The following is an 11,985-nucleotide window of genomic DNA, read 5'->3' as shown; positions in this document are numbered from 1 at the left end:
TGGAACAAAAAGCCATTTATGAAATATCGTATTTTGGAATGGCTGGGGTGCTTTTAAAGAATACATATAGTTTGAAGAATTTTATGCAAGACAATCTACAGCTGTAGAGAATGATAATTCCTGTGAATAATGTAGACAAACCTTCCTCAACTTGAGGTCCTCCAGATGATGTTGGAATGCAAATCCCAATAGCCACAGCGAGCACAGTCAACGGTCAGGGATAGTGAGAATTGCAGTCCAGAATAACCAGGTTGGTGAAGGTGGTTGCAGCCATAACCCTCACTCTAAGATGCATTTTCACATTGAGAGGGTGCTACCATCTTCATAAGGGGAGCATACAAAACTTGTTTGTTTATTAATAATAATAATGTTGACCTCTGATCTAGCATGGAGAAGCTAGATACATATATCTACCTTTCTGACCCAGCCCGTACCCTGTGGTTTACATTTTCACCTCTCTCTCCAAACGACTGTAATAAAGACACTCTGCTTTAAAAAAAACAACAACTAGCAGTAGAATCCTATGCAAAGCTACTCATGAGTCCCGCTGGATTCAGTGGAACATATTCCCAGGTAAACACATATAGAACTGCTATTTTAATATGTTTATATATTGGGAAACTAGCTCCAGATGACCAGATTCTTGCTTCACCCAAACACCACTGAGTGACATGAGGGATGTGGGATGGATTCCCAACCCACCCACAGGGGTTTGGACTAGATGACCCTCGAGGTCCCTTCTAACTCTACAATTCCGTGAAATATTTGCTAAATATATTGAGCGATCATCATTCTAAGCCCAACTCGGAGCAGATCCGTTGAAGTCGATGGGCATGGCCAACTTAGGTCTACTCAAATACAACCCGATACAATATTTGCATCTGACTGGCTTTGTACTGCACCTGTACCCCCACGGTTACCATGTTAACGTCAAGTTAAGGTTACAGAGCGAATAAGGCGGCAGGCTGAATGGTAGCAGCAGCGGCACAGGTTTAGGTAAAACTAATGGAGTGGGAATTGGGCTTTGTGACTATAGCCTAAGTAAGTAAACACCCCCACTCCTTTCACCCAGCCCAACATCTGGAGAACATCAACTTACCTATCTCTGAGGACAAGTGAAAAACCACAAAATAATAACTTCCTCTCAAAGTAAGCCACGCAGGAGCCTTAAGGAGGATTAAGCTACACGGCAACCTATCGGAAAAGCAACCTTTTCAGGATTCTTGGGGAGCATTAAAAGCAGACAGCATCCCCCCCCAGCCCATTTTCGAAAGTACCTTCTGATACATGAAATAACAACACAGTCCTAGAACCAAGCCAGTGTCGGATTTATGTATAAGCTAAACAAGCTATAGCTTAGGGCCCCACTCTCTTGGGGCCCCCCCAAAAAAATTAAAGAAAAAATATTAATATTAATATATTTCTTAACTGTTTTTCAGTTCAGCAATTACTTTGATAAAATACACATTCTGTTATGTGCAAATGGCTTTAGATACCTATTAGGTCCACAAATTACCATATAGCATATATTCAACACACAAAAAGCGACAATTTGTTCTTGACAAAGGACAGCTGGACATATAAAGGGCCCCATTACCTTCAGTAGCTTAGGGCCTCATCAAACCTAAACCCGGCCCTGAACCAGGCCTTATAGGAAACGCAAAGCACCTAACAGGGAACAAGCCGCCGCCCGCCTGCCCTACAATGACACCCAGCGCCCGCCGCCCCGACTCGCTTTACCCGGGCTGTTAAATCCACCTCCCCCCGCCCGTCAAGTTTCTAGCCCTCATGAGCACCACCTGTAATACGCGCAGACAAGCGCGCGCGCATAAACACACACACACCTCGCTCTCCCTTCGCCGGTACCCCTTCCTCCCGCGGCTCCGCCCACCTCGCTTCCCTCCGCGCCCGATTGGCCAAGAGAATGTGTTGACGCAAACGCGCACGCCGCTTTTTTTTTCCCTCCCCGACCTCTCCCCCTCCCGCGGGGCGTGCGACGTGCTCGCGCATGCGTAGAACGGGCACGTTTCCGCTGCCCGTGAATCCTGAGCGGGTAAGTTTTGGGGGCAGTTAAACTGGGGAGCGGCGAGAGGCTGAGTGGGGTCGCTTCTCTTTCTCATTCCCTTCGTGGTTATAAGGGGTGGGGGTGGGTTACCTTTCGCTGGCCTACCTTTCGCTGAAGGGGTGGGGGAACTCTTAGGGTAAGGCCTGTAAATGGCATGAAGGAGCCCTTCGTTCCTGGGAGGGGGTGGAGATAAGGGAATTGGGAAAACTGCTGCCCTAATGGCAATATTTTGTAGAGGGGTCGGTCTCTTGCAGCAGGAAAGAACCACAAAAAAATGAAAATAAGAAATGGTCTCCTACCAACCCAAAAGACGAATGCGTTTTTATTCTGGCATAAGCATTCGTGGACTAAAATATAGGTGATTTCTCTCTCACACACAACTGGGATTTTGTATAGGCAAGTGGTCGTAAAGTCAGTGTGGCAAATGAAATGTAAGTAATAGTGACAGTGCCTATTTGTAGAGGCCGCACTAATGGAGGTGGGGGAAAGAGACCCTATGGACAGTCATAATCCTCTTATTGTCTTGTCATTTTAATTTTTTTTTTTTTACTTGCACAGGAGGAGCTGGGTAAAAGAGTGCTCAAAGGCATTTTGGAAGAAAAAGTGAAGGGAGGGAAAAGAGTAGCAATTGGGGGAGGGGGAGAGAAGTATCCTGTGGACACAGCGAGGATGTAAGGACCGGAAAGTCGTGAACTTGGGTGGCTGCGTGGGCACTCGTTGGTCTTGTTTGGGTGAAAGCTTGTTCCAAAGCTGATGCCGCTGTCGTTCCTTTAAACTAGTTTGTCTTATCTAGAGTTTTGGGACTATTTGGTCCCATTTTTCTCAGTAGGGAGATACAAGTACATACTGTCAGCTTATGCTTGGTCCAAAGTTCAGTCCCTAGCATCAGCAGTTAAAAGAAACCAGCAGCAGGTGATGTAGAGAACAACTGCCCATCAGAGGGCTAGATAAACCCAATACAAGGCAGCTATTTACATTCCTGTCAAGTGCTAACACATCATGTATCTAACTCTAGTGTACAAATGAATTTATCCATCTTTTAAGATGTCACAAAAGATTGCTGCAACACACTAACAAAGCTATCCCTCTGGAAGCATATAATAGGTTTGCAGTCTGTGTTTAGCTTCTGAAATGCTGGAGCTAAGAAAACATTCCTCCTATTTCCTTTGCATGCCAACTTCATCTTCATTCTTGGCTCCTGAAAGTTGGTTGTGGTTATTACTTGACAGGATGGGAAAGAGTGCTTGGTACATGTTCACAGGTACTTTATCTTCGCAAGATTGAACCTTGGAAATGGATGCAGATTCTAGATTTAAGTTCCACCAAGCCTTGGTTCCAATTATTAGGTTTATCAGAGGTTTACTAGATTGCCCTGAAGCAATTATTTCTAAGCATAGTGCTGAAAGGTGCAGCGTGAGAATGTAAAGAACAATTTCTGAGATTGACTCTTGGTGAGATATGATAGTGAAGGGTGTGGGGACGAATGTAGAGAGAAACTATCGATGCTGGATGGGTTGTGGCCAGATTAAATCTCTGAATTATGGGAAGGACAAAATTAGCCTACAGCTAGTCTCCCAAACTATGGGTGTATCTGCTTCATCAGAAGTGAGTTGGTGGTTACTCATCTCAGCTAACCCTGTCACTCCTCATTTCTCCACAGTGCGTGCTTCTGTTGGTAACTCTCCATCAAATTCTTTCTGAAATATATTGTAACTCCTGCCATGTGCCTCTTAAATTATCATAGTGGCTTAACACAGTGCAAAAATTACTAATCCCTATGGTGAGCTGTATAATACTTAATGGTGATTAATATTGTTTGTGCAATGTCCTGAGAGCACAGTGCTTTCTTAAATTTACACGACTTTTCTCCAGAGATATTTGTGTGCTTAATGCTGCCTCTCCTGATATCAGGTGCTTACAGATTTGGCAGGGAAGAGGAAGCAGATTTGCGGTCCTGTCTTCTGCTGAATTTTGCAGCGTGGATCTCTGCGCTGACTGTGCTTGTTAAATGTGAGTTGTGCTAACATCTATTTATGTAACATTGAATTAAGGGGAAGCAAAACGTAGGCATTGGCAGTGAGTGGACCATGTTAAAGAGCAAAAGTGGGGTTCTGAGTCTTGTGTCCTGCCCCCATAGCGCTTCATTTTTAAAACTGTTTTTCCTGAGACTAGGAACGAGAAGAGGACATTTTTATTCTGTAGGTGAGGATTGAGGGATCATTTATGTGAGAGAACTGGCAGGTACAGTTCTTCCTATAAGAGTTCAACTATGCTTGTCCTGAGGCTTTAAGTAGCTTCCATTCCTTTCTTCTTTTATGCTTCTGCTCTGTGCACATTGGCAAAAAGCATTTTGAAATGGCAGCTGGCTCACAGTTGGCAAATCACTCTTCCAGTTGCTTAGAATCCCCTCAGTGGCCCAGTTGTCTAGGCTCTCCCTAATCTTGCTTGCTATGAGAGTTGAACAACCTGCTGCAGTGCAGAGGGTGGTGGGGACTCTTAATTCTGTCGTTGGTTAGGCAAGCTTTGTCATCTGGCCTCTCTGTCAATGGCCTTATCCTCCACAGATTTGATATTTTAAAGCTGCTCAAGTTGACATCCGCCATTACATATAGTGGGAGCAAATTGCGCTTTGTGAGCAAGTACTTGCTTTCTTCTGTCTTGAGTCTCCAACCCTCTAGCTTCAATGTGTGTGTGCATTTCTTACTCAGTTTCCCCTCTTGCCTTTTTCCTGAGCCACCAAAGTTGTAAACTTTCTTCAAAGTGGAGGAAATCCACCAGAAACTGTTTTCTTTGATATCTCCTCCTGCAGTTTGAGTCTCTTCTTGCCCATTCAATCTCCCTTTTTCCTTCTCTTACTTCACTTTTCCTTAACTTCTTCCTAATTAAAACTTTGCTTATTTCCTGCATTGTGATGCTGCTGAAATCCCACATGTTTTGTGGCTTATACCCCTGAATTTTAAAAAATCTTATTGTTACTCAGCATTCAGTGCCTGTTGGGGTGTTCTCTTTGCTTCTTAGGCTGAAGTCCTGTTCTCTCCTACCTAGTAGTAAATCCCAGTGAACTCAGTTGGATTTACCTCTGAATAGACGTTATAGAATTTCACTGTAAGTTGTCTGAGACTACCTCTCCCTTTATAAAAACCAGACTCACTCATTATATATGTTGACTAATTTTCTGTAATGCATTGTTCTCTGAGATTAGGCAAGCTACCGTAAAAGTGAGTGCCTTTCTACATTTGGGAATACTGCAACCTATGTCTCAGGCATGAAGGACAAACATACTAAAAATGGAAGCATCTGAATTGGTTTTCAAGGCATGATTTTTCTATACATTTGTAGAGGTGAGGAGGAAAGTTTTGAGACTCCTGTTACAATAACCAGGAATCAAAGAATATTGCTTAAGAAGCAGTCCTGTTTAGGTTTTGAGCGTTATACATATCCAGGCAATGCTAAAAGTGGAGATCTTTTTGTCTTGCACAATAATTGAAACAAGTGTGCAGCTGGAGCTTTCTCTGCTGCAGATTTTCTCACTTCCAAGGAGACAAGCTGACATTGACTTTCAAATATGTAACTGATGTTGAGTCCACCTAACTTGTTTAGCTGCAGTGATTGCCCAATAAACAACAAGAGTGTATAGTCAGAGTGCCTTGATCTTTGAGGAGTATGGAAAAACCTGCAAATGACTGCAGTAAGTTAAATAAGTTAAATGATACAAATTAAATAAGTTAAATGCTACAAGATATACCAGGGCATTTTGTTACATCTTTGAGTGGTGTTGCCAAATAATTCTGTAAATATATTGTGGTTGACTTCTTCAAATACAGACCATATTTCCAACCATTTATTTAGCTGTGACCTTTTATTAAAATGTCTAATGTGGTATCCTTTATTTTTAATAGCATTTATTACTGTAATACAGAACAGTGATCATGCTGATCTAAAGAACTGGAGGACCTTCTCTATGGATAAATTTATTCCATAAGTATGTTCACTTAGTACCCCCCCTTTTTTTACTGTTCTTTAGGCAGCAGGTAAAGTTCATCCCAATCCCAAGCCTTTTATTTTTACATATTATCTGATCACCCCTTTTAAAATTGTATAGGTTGCTGTTTAATAGTTTTTGTACTAGCTCACCATGGCTTTAGTTTATGTCTTTTGTGTTTTATTGTTTATATGTGGTTTTGTTAACTGCCTTGAGGCTTATGCAAAAGGTGGGATATAAATGTCTTAAATAAACTGAACATCTGTTTCCATATTTCATCGTGGCCTCCCAAGAGATAGTTAAGAGATTTTTTTCTTCTTTTAGTATTGGAGTTATTTTCAACTCTGGCAGCTTCTATGCTGCTTCACACATAATGTATTTACTCAGTGTTTGCATATATAGCACAGGTTACAGTTATAATGGAAACACTCTTTAAAACATAGCACAATGATTAGCTCGAAAAGATATCAGATGAATATCAACAATGGATGTTTCCGTATAATTCGGTTAAAATGCCTTGCATGGAAAAGATAAAATGTATAAGCATTAAGATCTCAATTGAAAACTTCTGTTAAGTTTTGTTCCCTGCTTGCATATGTTTAAGTGGAAATATCTGCATGCAATGAAACGTGGATCTTCAAAATGCATTTTGTGCTATTGTCCAATATATCACTTCAAAAATATTTAACTCATTAAATATATCACTTAGAATTAATGTGCTTCACAGCTTGGTTGTCTGCTCGTTTACTGAGATAGCTTAGTCAGTAGAGTATGAGACTCTTAATCTTAGCTCTTAATCTCAGGATCATAGGTTTGAGTTCCACATTGGGTGAAACATTCCTGCATTGCAGGAGGGTTGGACTAGATGACCTTGTGGTACATTCCAAGTTTAAAATTCTATGATCGATGAAATTAATTTTATTGTCTTCAGTGGGGCTTGTTCCCTAGTCACCTACCTGGAAGTATATCTCATTCCAGCAGAAAGCCCATCTGTTAAAAAATAGCCAAAAAAGAATTTATAATAAAATGCAGTTCACTATGACAACATAACACTTCTTTCCAAACCAGCAATAAAACATGTATAGGATTGCATTCTTTGGCCCATAGCAGAAGCTTTCGTATGAAGCTCTGGTAACTGTGCTTTAAAATGAGTGCAGGGACTAGGCATTTTGGAACCTGGGAGAGGAGAATGTAAATTTAATTGTGGGTAGTAACATAAATGAAAGGAATAATTGTAAGTTTGTGCCATAGTAATATGGCCTGTGGTGCAAGTTTATTTATACAACTACTTAATCACCTTTCCAGCCAAATGGGCATTCAAACCAACATGTAAAAAGTTTTTTAAAAAACCATTAATGAATTTAAAAGCCCATAAAAATATCAGACAACAGCTGAAACAGCTGCTCAAAACAAGACTAATAACAGATCAACCATAAATCTATTCAACATAAATGCTTGGGTGGGGGAAGTATCTTAAGCTGCTGATGGTGGATGCAAAAGGAAGCCCTCTGAAGTTCTATAGGGAGACTATTCCATAGGATATCAGCCAGTTAAAATGGACTCCGGATTGGAACTATTTCCAAAAAGCGGGCCACTGCATTTTAAACTGGTTAAGCTTACTAACTTTCTAAGGAGAGCCCAACGTCGAGCATGTTTTTGTAATCTAAGTAAGACCTTGCCATTGGATGAATAACAGTGGTGAGAACTTGGCTAGAGGACAAGTTATAGCTGCCTCTTTGACCATCTAAATCTGGTAAAATGTGTTTCTAACCAGAGCTGTGGCTTTAGGAGTCAAGCATCAAAGTCGTGTGTTGGAGCACACCCAAGATGCACACTTTCCCCAGCTCCAGCTTGCTAATCATAATTTATTTTGTCTTGCCAGCATTCAATTTTGTTAACTCTTATCCAGATCATCATAGTATTGTAACTAGCAATAACTTCCCAACAATGAAGATAATTTTGGGTTTTGTGAAAGGAGATGGCTATCCATAGACCTTCTTTCTTCCCAACCCTTTCTCCTTAACATGAAAGTTGTGCCATCTCGCCTTCTGTTTCCACACTGGTCCCGTTCTGAACCCGTACTGAGATTTCCTCATCCAATGATGCATTCTTCAGTCACACATTAAGCCTTGCCTTTCCAAAAGCATTCCAATGCTCTGCGCTTTCCTTGAGATTTTATTTGTGCAAATGTTTAAGTGGAACTTAGCAACTGCTTGGATAGCATGCTTTCTTAAAATTCGAGTCACACATGAAAACAATTTAAACTGCAAATTGGCTCTGCTTGGCAAGCAGGTCCCTTCTCCCTCCAGGTGCTGAATGCAGATGATCTCAAAGCAGGCTTGGCCTAAGGAATGAGAGAGGGTGACCGCCCATGGCCCTCCAGTGAGCTTTGGCTGAGTAGGAGTGTAAATTGGCTCTTATGCATACAGCCAATCCTCTGGTCAGTGGTTGATAATTTGCTAGTTGCAGCTCTGGTCTGGAATTTAAAAGGCCAGAAGCAGGTAATGGATCAGAAAACTGTGGCTGTACCAGAGCCATGTGGAGGCTATTAAACATGTCTATTGTGTAAGTGTTGTTTCTGGGTGGAACACCAGACAGCGTTTCATGTATATCCAACAGTACTGTATATGGGACTTCAAACTATCCCTTGTGTAGCAGGAGGATTGCCATTAGCTATAGGAGGAGGTTCAAGCCATTCAGGCATAAGGTGTTCGAAAAATAAATTATTAGTGGCTTGGGTCCTAAGTTTTTATTTGTGATCAGGAGAAGCTTCTGTTCACGGAGGAAGAATTCCTTCATGGGAAGAACCCTTCCTTGTTAAAAACCCCTTCTGTCAGCAAACACCTAAGATCCTAGTCTAAATAGACCAAATACCTATTTTTCAGTATGTACTAAAGTTAATGGAAAATTTGCTGATTAATTCTCCAAACTTCACTGCTTACTACTTTTTTTTGCGAAGGAATTGGGTTCATTTGGATTGAAGTGAACTACATCCATGCTGATAACAGCCTGCAGTTTTAGCTGAAATTGTTTACGCTGCAATCCTAGGCATCCATTGCAGGCCGGGAATCCTTAGTTTCACTAGGTAGTGTCCAATGAAGTAGTTCTGTTTAGCACATATATTTCTGTATGTGCAACAGAACTTCCTCGCCCACCCCCCATCTTCCCCAGATTTGCTCCAGAGGGTTGGAGACACCTCCAGAACAGTTCTAGTCGGGTGCAATCAGTGAAACCGGAAGTTATGTTGCACAGCCAGAAGTCCTTGCACTAAGCAAATTACTTCATTGGATACCATACTTTGTACTTAGGGAGACTTGATTCTGAGTAAATAGGCAGATGATCAAGGAATGTGATTTCTATCTTGTCAGTGCAGCTGTCATTTGGGAGTCTAAATTCAAGTGACTATTCCATTCCACCCAAGTTAGACTAATAACAGTTGTATGAAGATGAGGAAAGAGGTAGAAGTGTTGGTTGAGACTCTATTTCGGTCGAGACTGCTGTGGGATCATCTTTGTTCAGCACCTGGAGGGAGAAAAGACCTGCTTGCCAAGCAGAGCCAATTTGCAATTTAAATTGTTCTCCTGTGTGACTTCAATTTTAAGAAAGCTAACTCCCTTGCCCATTCAGGGCTGTAGAATTAACTATATGATTATGTGTCAGTGAACCAATATAATAAGATTTTTTAAAAGAAAAATATTGCATTTTCCCATTTTTTTCAAAGGTAATGCTTCTGTACAAATTCATATTCAGGCTTTTGCTGTATTTTTATTTTTTTTTACTTCCACAGTTAGGCATAATACTTTTATCTTTCTATTTTTGTAAAGCATGAAAGCTTCCACAGAGAACTTGTAAGGGAGAGTAACATGGGTGCATGGTAGCTTAGAACCAGTATTAAAAACTCAGCTATATAAGCTAGGCACCAAATGGCTTCTTAAACCAGGGTTACAGTCACCAAAACGGAATGCCTAGTAGCCATTTTGGAGCCAGACGTCTGGAAAGTCATATTTTGAATACAGTCGTACCTTGGTTCTCAAACGCCTTGTGACTCGAACGTTTTGGCTCCCGAACGCCGCAAACCCGGAAGTGTTTGTGAACTTTTTTTGGAAGCCAAGCGTCCGACACGGCTTCCGCAGCTTCCGATTGAATGCAGGAAGCTCCTGCAGCCAATCGGAAGGCACACCTTGGTTTTTGAACATTTTCGGAAGGTGAACGGACTTCCAGAATAGATCCCATTCGAGAACCAAGGTACGACTGTATGACTTTTTGGTTTCTGAAATTCATTCTGATTGCATAGATAAAATAGAACGGATAGAATTCTACAGAATGTGTTACTAGTGTGTGAAAACAGTCAAGATCCAAGGATCCCCAGGCTTGTGGCCAGTAGCCAGGTACACAATGCAGCTGCAAATTTCAAACGCTGCTTAGAACTCAAATCAATATATAACACGGTGTGGGTATGTTTGTGTAATGGTTCTAGGGGTTGCTCGTGCGTAAATCGTCGCCACACCTGGCTGGGCTACCTGGGTGAACCCTTTCTGTCTGGACAGCCACTCACCCGTGGCTGTCTCAATCGCTGGCAGAATCCGTCAGTGGGCGTTTCTTGAACTTCTTCCAGCAAAGAAGTTCTTTGACGCCAAGTCTCCTCCTACTCTCCCTGCGCGGAAGTCTTCTGCGCAGGGAGGGTGTGGGCAGCGGAGGACCCGTGCTCTCCCCGCTGGTCTCTGGCGAGGAGTCCTGGAGCCCCCTCGCCGATTCCCCCATCTGCCCCCCTTCTCCACTGGTACTATGCTGATTTCCTTCCCCAGCAGATGGGCTGCCTCTCTCCCTACTGGGACCCTCTCCGGCATCCCTCGGGAGCCTTCCCTCCGCCTCTGGCTCTGATGGCAGTTCCCTGACAGTTTGTGATAAGATTAGCTAGCTGGCAAATGCACCATTGTAGCCTGTGAGAAAGAGAAGTTATTGTACACATCTTTGTTATAGCATCCTTATTTTAGTATCCAGAGAGCAGAAGTGGAATCGTTAGCTCAGTCTTGAATGGGTGGCCAGAAAGATTTGCTAGACCAGCAAGTGTGATTGTTCCCACATAACTCAACATACTTTATAGACTGTATTTAGAAGGGGGGGGGACTTTGTGGTCTGAATGGGTTTGTATTCATATTAGAATGATATTAAAAATGTACTTGGGATGGTTTAATTATTCCAATTACCATACAGTAAAATGTTCTGCCAAAATGACAAAGAGATGTGGGACTCTGAGAGTTAGAAACTAGGGCCACTGTCCTAAACAGCTACAGCGCAGGCAAAAGAGAAGAGTGTATCCAGAGATTAAAAAAAATAAAAATCTGTAGCTGAAAAGGCATTCTGGTTTTAAATAGAAAAGCAACTTGCCTGTTTGGCAGTGGTAAAATCTGTCTCCGTACCGCTGTTGGCATACTTCTTCTGCAATGACTATCTTTAGAATTGTAGATGTTGAGCAGTTTTACTTAGGGTTCTTGTATGGCTGTATTCTGCTCAGTGTAGAAATTGTGTAGAATATCAGTGCACTGCCTGAACTAGACAACAGAGATTGAAATCCTAGCAGTTCAAAATAGATACACTAGTCATAGGGAGACTTCTCTGTTGTAACAGAGCCTGTTAAAAAAAATTCCCTGGTGATCTATTTTCAGCTGTTATCGGTATTATCTTACATATAGCGCTACTGAGGAAGTGCTTAACCTTGTACTCTTAGTTTCATTGCTTTCTTTGAGTAACATCACTGTCCTGTACATGCTTACTCGGAAGTAAATTTCTTGTGAGTTTTGTGGGGCTTACTCCCAGTAAGTGCAGTTTAATACAAGAAAGTTTAAGTGGAAGTATACTATCTTACAGATCACACATTTGTAGGCTGAAATTGGTAGGTTTAAGCAGCAGTAAAAAGTTTATGAAGTGATTCAACTGA

At 41.8% G+C, this 11,985-nt stretch overlaps 2 protein-coding genes across 9 annotated transcripts in view; one reads left to right on the top strand and one right to left on the bottom strand.

Moving 5' to 3' along the window:
• TBCK (TBC1 domain containing kinase) overlaps positions 1 to 1,888 on the bottom strand; it is an 84,179-nt gene extending 82,291 nt beyond the window's left edge. The window contains exon 1 of the mRNA XM_083571138.1: positions 1,800 to 1,888. Within this exon, the coding sequence (XP_083427264.1) occupies positions 1,800 to 1,830 (31 nt within the window). The 5' untranslated portion in view covers positions 1,831 to 1,888. The remainder of the gene's footprint in view (positions 1 to 1,799) is intronic.
• Positions 1,889 to 1,960: 72 nt separating this feature from the next.
• Positions 1,961 to 11,985, top strand: part of AIMP1 (aminoacyl tRNA synthetase complex interacting multifunctional protein 1) — a 36,110-nt gene continuing 26,085 nt past the window's right edge. For 2 of the 8 annotated variants that reach the window (XM_083571713.1, XM_083571711.1), the window contains exons 1-2: positions 1,961 to 2,053; positions 3,977 to 4,075. In XM_083571713.1, coding sequence (XP_083427839.1) covers positions 4,074 to 4,075 — 2 coding nt within the window. In that variant the 5' untranslated portion in view covers positions 1,961 to 2,053; positions 3,977 to 4,073. Of the gene's footprint in view, positions 2,054 to 2,077; positions 2,497 to 3,976; positions 4,076 to 11,985 lie in introns of those variants that run through there. The other 6 variants (XM_083571710.1, XM_083571709.1, XM_083571705.1 and 3 more) reach the window with 5 other exon arrangements.

This window comes from Podarcis filfolensis (genome assembly GCF_964270895.1).
Source record: "Podarcis filfolensis genome assembly, chromosome: 9".
In the NCBI taxonomy this organism is placed as follows: Eukaryota; Metazoa; Chordata; class Lepidosauria; order Squamata; family Lacertidae; genus Podarcis; species Podarcis filfolensis.
This window is presented reverse-complemented; position numbering and strand designations above follow the sequence as displayed.